The sequence below is a fragment of the Panicum virgatum genome, chromosome 5K (genome assembly GCF_016808335.1).
Source record: "Panicum virgatum strain AP13 chromosome 5K, P.virgatum_v5, whole genome shotgun sequence".
NCBI lineage: Eukaryota > Viridiplantae > Streptophyta > Magnoliopsida > Poales > Poaceae > Panicum > Panicum virgatum.
Genome location: NC_053140.1, coordinates 60,719,210 through 60,730,825, shown reverse-complemented (window position 1 = coordinate 60,730,825; position 11,616 = coordinate 60,719,210). Strand labels below are relative to the sequence as shown.

Sequence of the window (11,616 nt, the reverse complement as noted above, 5' to 3'; positions counted from 1 at the left end):
AGGAGGTTTCTATCATCATGGCAACGGCAGAAACGTTCAAAACCCTCTCGAGTGGCAGCAGAAAATTACCAGAAACCTCCACAAGGTAATGCCAAACGCATATTATTAGCTGAAATAATCTGTTGAATAATGGACGGACAACGTTATTAGCATCAGCTTGTTGATGGGCGATATGATTCAGATCAAGAAAGCGATGCTGCGCGGATTTCGTGAGCATTTGACGATTTGACCCGGCCGGCCGCCATGTGGCATTGACCTGAGCATGGAGCGTGTGACAGTTTGGTTAGCTTCCACTGCTCCTGCTCCGGTTTCCTTTCCACATAGTAGATGGATGGATGATGTCAAAGATGAATGAATCTGGTGAAATGGGAGACACCAGCCTCCAGCTTTTGATCATCGCAATTCCACGCACCTTCCAAAGCCCCAGCAGAAGCAGTCGATCGAGCTAAACATATTATTAAGAACAGTACGTTCTTCTTTTATTTATCGCTAATCCAAAACTCCACGACCGATTCAAAAGTATCTAGCGTCAGAACTGAAACTGAGAAATGCAGAACAGAATAGAAAACCACACTAGTACATCCAACCAAACAAAGTATCGGCCCGCAGCGCATACGGGCTGAGTTCCAGAGTGTTGTTCTTAAATTTGGCCCACGGAGAATGAACTAGCAAAGGCCCATATGGGCCGAATTCCAAGCTGTTGTTCTTAAATTCGGCCCATCAAATCCTCGCTCTACCATCCATCCATCCATCAAGCGCTGCCTCTCCCTCCTGCTGCTGTGCGCTGCGCACCCCCCTTGTCGTCTTTTTCTGTCTCCCGTTCTGCTCCCCCTCCCTCCCCCCCTCTCCTCTCGTGGCTTTCCTTTCACGGCGGCGGCGACGACTTGGCGAGCGCCGACGCCCTTCGCCGGGCCCTTCGACGGCGACGAGCGCCCACCAGGTACGCCCGCCCCCTCTCTTCTCATCCCGCTGTGCGAAACTGAGCGGCCCAAACCCTAGAGTAACCTATTCGTATTCGGATCTGACCCAATTGCAAGTATGCACATGTATCACACACCTACTAACTTCGATTCTCTTGCAAAATTTATTGGGTGTATCCGTGTGTACATCCATGTCCGCTACTGGGTCCGCCCCTGCGCCTGCCATGCCCGCCCCCAAGTCTTCCCCTGCGATTTTGAGGGATTAACCGCGAAATTTAGGGTTGCAGCTTTCAATAGCTGTGACCAAGGCAATGGGATCCTGTGCTTGGTACGGTGTGGTCCATCTGGAATTATGATTTTGCCATTTTCGCATTGGGGTGGGGGGATTTCTGGAGATGATTTCTTTCTAGCTTTGAAACCCTGTTGTGTAGCTGTTAAGTAAATTTTGGGCCTCGGCATCTGATAAGTAAATTTTGGGCCTCGGCATGAGCCCAATGGGGGCACGTGGCAACACCAAATTGTATGGTTGTATCCATGTAACTGCTGGATAACTAGATAGAGGGAGATGAGATCAATCCAATGATTCTGCAGTAATAGTTTCTTTTGCCACAATACTCACTTTGGTTTTTTTTTTACCTAATGTCGAGTTGCTGTTTATCCTTCCCCCTCTTTTGTTCACACATTAATGCCACCTTTTATGGTATACCCAGCTAACCCCTGACGAGTATCAATATTGCTTTTTGAGGATATCATAATGTCATATTCTTTTCTTTTGTCATCTAGCACAGATAGATACCGTCCTTATGTAGTATTTAAATTTTGGGTTACCATTGTATTTTTGATGATTAAATGCTTGTTTTTACTTTTTACTCCACATATGATATGGATATTCTCTGGCTGAGCAACCGCTAAATCATATCAACTTTCAGATCCAGTGAAGCTTGCCAACTCGACATAAGGTGTTTAAGAAATTCAAGCATCGCTTCACCATAACTTCAAGGCAATATCCTTGTTAATTTTGGTAACCTCCAGTACGTTGCTGAGAGTTTTCCTGGACACAGGGGAATAAGGATCCTAAGATTTTTTTATATTGCATTGTAGCCAGTGTTATAATGGCTACAAAACTTGTGGTAAGTGACCACCCCACTTCTTTCCTTTGTAAGATTCTATACACGAATGCTAACCTGAGGAATAATGAGAACGCACAATTAAATGATTAATGCACTTAGGTTCTTGGTATCCCCTGGGATGTTGACACTGAAGGATTACGGGAGTACATGGCCAAGTTTGGACCCCTAGATGACTGCGTTGTCATGAAGGTTCGAAATAATTTCACATCCAGATCGAGTATCATATATCATACTGGCGTACTCTTTATGTTTGCTTCCACAAAATTTTGGGGCATCGCAATTTCAGCAGTATTTGATAATTTTTGTATGGAAACTCTTGATTATTTATCTCATATTTATTTGCTGTATGGATGATTTGCTTAGGAATTGGTAACTATGTGTGGCCATGTCCTGTGTATTAATTTTTTATCCATTTGATCTGTTTGAAGTTTACTATTTCATTTTGAATTTTTTTGTGGTATTCAAGGGCAGTGAAAAAGCGTGCAACTATTAACCTTTTTTGTGTTCATCAGCTCATTACATGGGTTTGATCACTATATGTTTTCTTGCATGTTGAAAATAACAGGAGCGGTCTTCTGGGCGATCACGTGGGTTTGGCTATGTAACATTCTCATCAGCTGATGATGCAAAGGTAAATTCTGCACATAGTGCAACCTTTCACTAGAATCCATATGCAGCGTGCCAAATTTAATTTTCTGAGTCACTACATTATCCTTTCAGAATGTTCTTGAATGTGAACATGTTCTTGGGAGCCGGACTTTAGAAGTGAAGATAGCTACTCCAAAGGTAAATAACATACACGAGAACTTACCTTTCCTCTGCGTGATCAAGTTGACGTTGAAATCGATTATGGTGTAATTTTCACTTATTGCAGGAAGAAATGAAATCACAAGGAACAAAGAAAGCTACAAGGATATTTGTTGCTCGAATTCCACAATCTGTGGATGAGTCGATGTTTCGTAGGTGAGCAAAAGGCCGACTTTTCTTAATTATTTATTTACATATTGATTTGTATCGAGCTTGTCTAAACTGGGATTTTGTATTAATAGGCATTTTGAAGCTTTTGGAGAAATTCTTGATCTTTACATGCCAAAGGTTAGAAAAATTTTACTTGTTTGACATGCATTGCATCTGGTATCCTTCAATAGCGATACTGCTGTTTCATAAATAAGGCGCATATGCTTGTTGCCCTGTTCAACCTATTAATTCGCAGCAGTATTGAGTAAGGTGAACTTCAGTAATTTTATCATTGTTGCCTATGTAATTGTGGGACACCTCATCTTAATCTGAATAAATCGTATGTGGTTTACATCAGTGCCTAGGCTTTAACATGCAATGAAAAATATAAGTGTAGTATGTTTGATATGTAAAATTAAATCCCTAATTTAGTCCTTAAATGTCACAGAATGAAATTGCTTTGTTCCTGACTTGTATGCAACATTCATGGATTTCTTTAGCCTTACTGGTGAGGTATCATTCGTGTAGCAGTTTGGGAATATGGGTAGTGCTAGGGAGGATGAGGATTGAAATTATATCAGCACGTTCATAGCATTTGAATAAGACAGACGTTGTACTTGCTATCGGCGTTAAGATCATAGTGCAGAAACTTTATTTTTTCATTAGTATTTTGCTGCATTATTTGTAAATCAATTTAGAGTAGCATTCAATAGTTATGCGGCATTGCAGGACTTGATGTAGAATTCAGCTGGTGATATGACAAGATCTTACTAAAATTTGCACTCCACACTCTTATCTCCTGTGTAGGAACATGGTTCAAAAGGGCATCGTGGAATTGGGTTTATCACGTTTCAGAGTGCAGGTACATTTACGGATACCTTCTAGTTTGTTATATGTGAATAGTTTTTTCGACTGAGTCGAGGGGGTGGGGAACAGCAGCTTTAACAGAAGCAGAATGACAAAAGAAGTAGTTGACTTTTTTTTTTGAGGTAGCAATTACGTGTCAAGCTGTGGAGAGTAAATGCTAGAGTGATCTACAACAGTCTTACTTATCTTGTTGCAAATTGTTCTTTGGCCAAGGATATATTTCTATGTTAGATGACTACGCTTGTAGACAATTGTTACACCATCCTTGTTCTTTGATTTTCCAATTTGTGTTTGACATGTGATATATTAGGTTTTGGGATAGGTTTCTAGTTGTAGTAACGCTTGAACCATCTATTTGTTGCTGTTTTTGTTCTACTACTCAGTTTTGAACATAAAAGTTGTCTTGTGCTCATTCTCCTGAGCCTTTTACTTGTTTCTGCGTTATTTCCTTTTTGCATTTTTTAATTTTAAATGTTATTTAACAGAATCTGTGGACAGCATCATGCAAGAGTCGCATGAACTTGATGGTACAACTGTAGTTGTTGATCGTGCAACTCCAAAGGTACCTTATCTGTTCTGAAATAGAACTCAATGGTGGTCAAGTTGAATTATTAGCTCCAACTAGGTTATCTAGTGATACATTTGTAATTGTTTTAGTGCACTGTGTAAACTAAAATACTAGATCATCAACTTAGGTGCCCACTATTTATAACCAGCTAATGACCTGAAATATGTTTGTATCAGGATGAAGATGTCAGGTACCCCCCGAGCAGGGCATCGCAAGGTGGCTATGGTGCATATAACGCATATATTTCAGCTGCTACCAGATATGCAGCCTTAGGTGCACCAACACTGTATGACCATCCAGGATCAGCTTATGGAAGTAAGTCTTCGGTTATAAGTTTATCTCAGTTTTGAACACGCAGCAATTATTCTATTGGACTAAGTATTATGGATCCTCTCAAGCAGGAGGGTATTATGGATCCTCTCAAGCAGTTGGCAAGAAGATATTTGTTGGTAGGCTTCCACAAGAAGCAAACACGGATGACCTGAGGCATTACTTTGGCAGATTTGGTCGAATCGTAGATGCATATATTCCAAAGGTGAGGTTAAGACTGCTACTGTTTGCCATGTCATGGCATATTATCTGTATAAACTTTTCTGCCCTTGTAGGACCCTAAAAGAAGTGGCCACCGAGGTTTTGGTTTTGTCACCTTCGCTGATGAGAGTGTGGCAGAACGGGTAGCTCGCAGAAGCCATGAAATTCTGGGACAAGAGGTAAGGGGCATCCCTTGCTGTTGCGGCTGTTGTGCTGCTTGCATAAAGGGCGTACCCAGTGCCGTAGGCTTCCCGCACTGTGCGGGGTCTGGGGAAGGGTTGTTTTTAAGCCCCAAGCCTTACCCATACAAATGTGCAGAGGTTGGGGCTCGAACCCGGGACCTTCCGGTTACAGACGGTTGTGCTGCTTGCATCTAGTATAAAAATATGATAGTCTTGACTTTATACCGTGGGGGAAAAATGTGAGTTGTGTTCGCTATTTCAGGTTGCAATTGACACAGCTGCACCGCTTGAGAGCGATTCATCTGGTGGCGCTTATGTTGATCCCATGGACCTTTATGGCGCTTATGGTTCAATGCGATCTTTCGGCAGGTTCTGTGGCAGTCTAGATTATAATGTAAGCACAAAAAGATGTTATCATGGCATAGTAGGCTTATTATGGTAGAAATGAAATTGGTTGGTTTGGTCCTGTAAAACAGAAATCTTCAAAATTCTTTGCTGCTGTTACCTGTTTCTTGCATGATCTAATAATCAATCCTTGTCATGTTCCAGTATGGGTATGGTCCCAGCAGAGGAAGCAGCAGATCAAGAGGGGATTGGCGATACCGACCTTACTGAACAAGTCGCGCGTGTCGGTTATTGTCAAGTGCTGTTTTAGTTCACCTCTAGAGGGAGGAAACTGTGGAGATGGGGAAAAGAAATACTTGTTTGAGAATGCTAAGTGGTATGTGAACCTTAAGTGGGGCGTGTGGAACCTATCTATTTGTTCATGTTGTAATTTTTAACATGGAAATGCTATGGTGCTATTTCTTTGTCATTGTTAAACATTGGTGCTAAAAGATGAAGGCAGCCTTGTAGTTATTGTGTGGAACTGCTGCCTGTAATAAAAAAAAACTTTTGCAAAAACTTATTAGCCGACAGGCGTTGCCTTGCACCCTGGCTGAACAACTTACCGATCGTTCAAGGTCGATTGCACACAGTAATATACTAATGCTCTGTGATTTCATTTTCATGCTCGTTTGTGTGACTTTTTGAAACTCCCGGCTGTTACTTTTGAGTTGGAACTGTGCAACACTGGTTTTGTGCGGGTTCCGAATAATTGTTGCACCTGTTAGTTTAGTTGGCTGTTGGTGCAAGTTGAAGCTGGAGCAAGCAAGTAGAACTGAAATTTCTCAGCGTGAGGATCAACCGAACTGATGAAGCTGACGTAACGTTGCATACAAATCATCGCAAATTCGCAATCATACAGAGCTTGCTGCGTATTCCCTTACGAGTCAGTCAAGGAACGTGAAGGCGAAACCATCTCGTTCGAAACGGACTGCGACTTGCAAGAGCGGCGTTCTGTTGACTTGGACTACTCCTACCTTGTTATGCATCAAGAAATATCACAAATTAAAGCAGGTGAAGCCTCCGGCTGGGCTACGACTATCAGTACTGAGCGCCACTGGCCCTGTCAAGTGCGAACCAACCCAGTCCTAGGAGCAGCAGCCAGCAAGTAGCAACTCTGCTTTGTGTTTGTGATGTCTCCCCGCACCGCCGAGCTGCCCCTCGCCGACGCCGACGCCGACGCCGACGCCGACCGGGCGCGGCTGCAGCAGCTGGGATACAAGCAGGAGCTCAAGCGCGGCCTCTCGTACGTTGCGCAATCTGCACAGCATGCGGTTTCATTATTCCTAGCTAGTCCATTCCATCCCTCAAGCAATTTCGTTCTCACCCTGCTGCTCAGTTGAGTAGTACTACTACACCTGACATGTAAAATCTTTTCCCCCTGCATGAGCATGTCGTAGCCTCCTCTCCAACTTCGCCTTCTCCTTCTCCATCATCTCCGTGCTGGCGGGCGTCACCACGACGTACAACACCGGCTTGCGCTACGGCGGCCCGGCGTCCATGACGCTGGGCTGGCTCGTCGTCGCGGCGTTCAACGGCTGCGTGGCCCTGTCCATGGCGGAGATCTGCTCGGCCTACCCGACCTCCGGCGGGCTCTACTACTGGAGCGCCAAGCTCGCCGGCGAGGACTGGGCGCCACTCGCTTCCTGGGTCACCGGATGGTAATTACTTACAACACACGCTTCATTGTGGGTTTTTTTTCACCATTTCAAAATTAGGAAACCTTTTTGTTTTGTTTATGACTTTATGTTACTATCATATATAGTGAAGAAGACAAAAACGACATTTTCGAATGATCGTCTGTCAAAGTGCTAGTTATTACTGTATTTAATCATGTGTCATGTTTAACAGGTTCAACATCGTGGGCCAGGTATGCGCTTTCACTTCACAGGATCCTCCATCAGATCAGACCATGAATAATACAAGTCTGCTGCCCCTAAACTAGTAAACTCTTATTTATATTTAGCAGTATCTATCTAGTAGTATCTATGCTCCCTGTCACTAAAGTCTTATATATTTATTAGCTATATATAGGCAGCCAGCCAACTTGGACTAGGTTCCAGACTTCCAGTTGATCTCAAGTAAAAAAAGAAAGCATTGGGCCGTGTTTAGTTGCGCGTTGTAAAGTTTTTGAAAATGCATCTTTCTACATTTGAAGTACTAAATATAGACTAATCACAAAAATAATTTCAGAACTTGTCTGTAAATCGCGAGACGAATCTAATGAGTCTAATTAATCCGTCATTAGAGGTTATTTACTGTAGTATTACTGTAGCAATTTAGCATCTAATTACAGTCTAATTAGGTTCATTAGATTCGTCTCGCCATTTACAGACAGCAGTCGCAATGCGTTTTTTATTTCGTCTAGATTTAAATCTCCATGCAGGTGCCGGAAATTTTTTTTGGAATTTTGATTTTTGTAACTAAACACGGCCTTGAACTCTAACAATGACACTGTAGCCAATAATGCAAATATAGTAATGAACAACCTAGATTTTTTGTGTGCTAGTCAGTAGCGTGCCATTACAGCAGTCAGCAACTGCTGCAGCTGAGCTCCATGCAGTCAAGTTGAACTGAACTGTCCTGGCCGCTTGTGGGCAGCACGTCATACTGCTGGCATGTCGGATTCTCTACTTTTGATTAACCCTGAATCATTGGACCAACTGATCGAGCCATGGGATTATCTGAACCATTATTGCAAATCACGAGACAGTGTGGTTAATCTGTCACTCTACTTTCTTATTGGTTAATCTGTCACACACACAGTGGGCCTGCACCACCAGCGTGGACTTCTCGCTGGCGCAGTTCGTCCAGGTGATCGTCTTGCTTAGCACGGGTGGAGCCAATGGCGGCGGATACATGGCCTCCAAGTACGTAGTGCTGGCCATCTACTGTGCCATCTTGATCCTACACGGGCTGATCAACAGCCTCTCTATCCAATGGCTGGCATGGTTTGGCCAATTTGGAGCCTTTTGGAACCTTGCAGGTATATATGTCATTTTCACAATGGCATTATTCATTTATTATCCATGGTGATGGTTTTTAAATTTAATCGGTCATGATTGTAGGTGTATTTGCCTTGACGATATTGATTCCTGCCGTTGCTAAGGAGAGGGCAACCATGGAGTTTGTCTTTACCCACTGCTACACCGACACTGGTGTGGGGATCCACAGCAAGGTTTATGCACTAGCCATCGGTTTGCTGACAAGCCAATACTCCCTCCTCGGATACGACACATCCGCCCACATGGTAAATCATTCGTTGATATGTCCAGTAATCATCAATTGTTCAATCCAGAGATGTAATAAAAAAATTGATCCTTGTGGTGGATGTTTACGAATTGATGAATGCATGCAGTCAGAGGAGACGAAGAACGCGGCCTGGAGCGGGCCAATGGGGATCGTCGTCTCCGTTGCTCTGTCGAGCGTCTTCGGGTGGATCTACCTGGTGTCCCTGACATCCATCGTCACCAACATCCCGGCCCTCCTTGACCCCAGCAACGACGCCGGCGGGAACGCCATCGCGCAGGCCCTGTACACCGCCTTCCGCTCGAGGTTCGGCAGCGGCGCCGGGGGGATCGTGTGCCTGGCGGCCATGGCCGTCGCCATCTTCCTCTGCGGCACGGCGTCGGTGACCAGCAACTCAAGGTGCGCAGGCCTCGGCTCCTAACAAATTAAAAGAGAAGAGCCTCCTGACCATTACTAATACAATGCCCTGCAACCACATCTCTGCATGCAGGATGGGGTACGCCTTCTCGAGAGACGGGGCGATGCCGTTGTCGCCGGTCTGGTACCGGGTGAACAAGCAGGAGGTGCCCTTGAACGTGGTCTGGCTCTCCGTCTCGGTGGCGTTCGTCATGGCCCTCACGGTGCGCCTGCTGATCTCGCTGGATCATCTCCTCTTGATAACTGTATGCAGCTAAGTCGGGGAAACCATGCTAGCTATCATCTCTCTTGATGAACAAAATGGCAGTCGCTGGGGAGCCAGGTGGCGTTCCAGGCGATGGTGTCCATCACGACGCTGGGCATGTACATCGCCTACGGGCTGCCCATCTTGTTTCGGGTGACGGCGGCGCGGAGGTCGTTCGTGCCGGGGCCGTTCCGCCTCGGGAAATACGGCGTCCTCGTCGGCTGGGCGGCCGTCGCCTGGGTGGGCCTCGTCACCGTGCTCTTCTGCCTGCCGGTGGCGTACCCCGTCGCGGTGGACAACTTCAACTACACGCCGGCGGCCGTCGGGGGCGTGCTGCTGCTCAGCCTCGCCGCCTGGGCGCTGCACGCCCGCTTCTGGTTCCAAGGGCCCGTCACCAACCTCGGCGACGCCTCATGACCGATGAGGAGAGGTGGCCACCCACGCTCTGTTTGTTTGTGTTAAGCTACGATTCGGTCTTTGTTTTTGTACTTATCGACCTTCTTAATCCTTTTTTTCTTTAGACAAATCAGCTTAATCTCTCTGACGTGGTAGACCTGTTCGCCAAACATTTGGTTCTGCTTAACTAGTAAGGTGACCCGCGCAAATAGCGCGGATAGCTAGTTTTTTTCCTTTCTAATCTCTATATTTTTCGATAATGTTATTGTAATTCGTTTTCCAAATAGTTCAAATTGAGGGTCATCTATATCATTTTACATTATTTATATTTTATGAAATATTTTTGGAACATGAATTTAAGAGACAATAGAATCTCTTATGTACAAACATATATTTTTATATTTTCATGTTCATGCTTTAATATTATTTGTATGAATATTTTTAAAATTTTTGATTGGCGGTGTATACCAGTAAAAGCAAGTAGTCTTCTTTCTTTTCTGTATATGAGTATTTCATCTTTTTTGTGTCACTTGTCGTCCATACGCGGTCTACAAATTTAGTATTACTGCTGGCAAGGTACAAACTTCTCCTTTATGCTCACCACTCTTACACTGTTCGGCTGACTGCAAGTTGTTTGGGCTGAATTCGGCTGGGCTGACACAGCTCAACTGTTCGGCTAGAAGACAGCAGCCGTTCGGTTGGCCAACTTGCCAATTAGTAGTTTCGATCGCCGTCTGTCGCTCGCTCACCCAGTCCGGATCCAAAATGGAGTCCACGGCTCGCTCACACAGTCCACGGCGGAATCAGCAAGCTGGCTGCTCGTTGGCTACGACGGGCTACAACACCTCCAGTCCAGACCAGCCATAAGTTGACCAGCCGAATGCAGAGTCTGTATATTCGTCATCACCCTCTTGGAATTCGAGAAATTTTAAAAAAAAAAAATTCTTCGTTGTTCTCATCGTAGTTGTTCCATATAACATACTACTGTTAAGTTGTGCTTCTCCGCAGCCACTCCAATGATTTTTCATGGTTGTTATTAGCACGCTCTCTAAATTGCACAATGATGGTCTGTATGGTAAGTTTCAAAACCTTCAAAAATAGTTTTAGCTTTGGTTTCATTTATAAAACTACTTTTTTGAGTCAAAGTTATTTTTTAAAAAATATTTAGGAAATCAGCTTCTTAATGATAATTTGGTAATTCTAAGAATATTTTAGAGCTAAAGGAAAGAGGATAAGTCGATGAAGCTGCTTTTTAGCTGCTTCCCTCTTTTGTAAGTTATTTTGGAAATCCATGTGGGCTTATTGTGTGAAGTTGTTTAATCTTTTTAACTTATTTGGTAGGACTTCATCTGATGTTAGAGAAGTCCAATCAAATACACCCTAACAATCACAAGGATTACTTGTGGTATCATCAACAGCACTGGTGTTTGAGACGTTGCCAATATGATGTAAGTGCACATCAAGGCTCGATGAACGCCATGGTCGAGCCTCAACCTAGCTACTGATCTATGATGATTGATTCGTAATGTATTTCAAACTATATTGTAGAGTAAAGCTTGATGTTAGAAGGTAGCAATTACTATAACATAGTTGATGTACTCCACGATACTGGACAATTGGTGAAGCAAGCAGTACACATACGCAAATGGACATGTGCTTTTATTTAACTAATTTGGTTCCAAATATTAATGGAAATAAAACATCATTTTCCATTATATAATTTGTAATATAGTCATATATTCATTTGATATTTACATGGAATTTATATTTT

General features: G+C 43.8%; 2 protein-coding genes across 5 annotated transcripts; both read left to right on the top strand.

Annotated features, from left to right (window-relative positions):
* Nucleotides 1-786: 786 nt before the first annotated feature.
* Nucleotides 787-6,060, top strand: LOC120709224 (heterogeneous nuclear ribonucleoprotein 1-like). 3 transcript variants are annotated; one of them, XM_039994771.1, is made up of 15 exons: nucleotides 787-940; nucleotides 1,850-1,879; nucleotides 1,982-2,050; nucleotides 2,150-2,239; nucleotides 2,616-2,681; nucleotides 2,771-2,836; nucleotides 2,925-3,013; nucleotides 3,100-3,145; nucleotides 3,815-3,869; nucleotides 4,360-4,436; nucleotides 4,619-4,757; nucleotides 4,844-4,977; nucleotides 5,048-5,152; nucleotides 5,418-5,549; nucleotides 5,705-6,060. In XM_039994771.1, the coding sequence occupies exons 3-15, from the start codon at nucleotides 2,033-2,035 to the stop codon at nucleotides 5,768-5,770; spliced, it is 1,083 nt and encodes a 360-aa protein (XP_039850705.1). In that variant the 5' UTR covers nucleotides 787-940; nucleotides 1,850-1,879; nucleotides 1,982-2,032; the 3' UTR covers nucleotides 5,771-6,060. The 3 variants fall into 3 exon arrangements, with proteins under 3 accessions (XP_039850705.1, XP_039850706.1, XP_039850707.1); XM_039994772.1 differs by having other exon boundaries at nucleotides 803-940; nucleotides 1,850-1,920; XM_039994773.1 differs by having other exon boundaries at nucleotides 803-940; nucleotides 1,850-1,941; nucleotides 2,022-2,050.
* A 468-nt stretch (nucleotides 6,061-6,528) lies between these two features.
* LOC120709222 (amino-acid permease BAT1 homolog) lies at nucleotides 6,529-10,196 on the top strand. 2 transcript variants are annotated; one of them, XM_039994767.1, is made up of 9 exons: nucleotides 6,529-6,785; nucleotides 6,940-7,200; nucleotides 7,391-7,409; nucleotides 8,306-8,525; nucleotides 8,608-8,789; nucleotides 8,898-9,187; nucleotides 9,279-9,408; nucleotides 9,513-9,879; nucleotides 9,971-10,183. In XM_039994767.1, the coding sequence occupies exons 1-8, from the start codon at nucleotides 6,673-6,675 to the stop codon at nucleotides 9,864-9,866; spliced, it is 1,569 nt and encodes a 522-aa protein (XP_039850701.1). In that variant the 5' UTR covers nucleotides 6,529-6,672; the 3' UTR covers nucleotides 9,867-9,879; nucleotides 9,971-10,183. The 2 variants fall into 2 exon arrangements, with proteins under 2 accessions (XP_039850701.1, XP_039850700.1); XM_039994766.1 differs by having other exon boundaries at nucleotides 9,513-10,196.
* The last annotated feature ends 1,420 nt before the right edge of the window (nucleotides 10,197-11,616 follow it).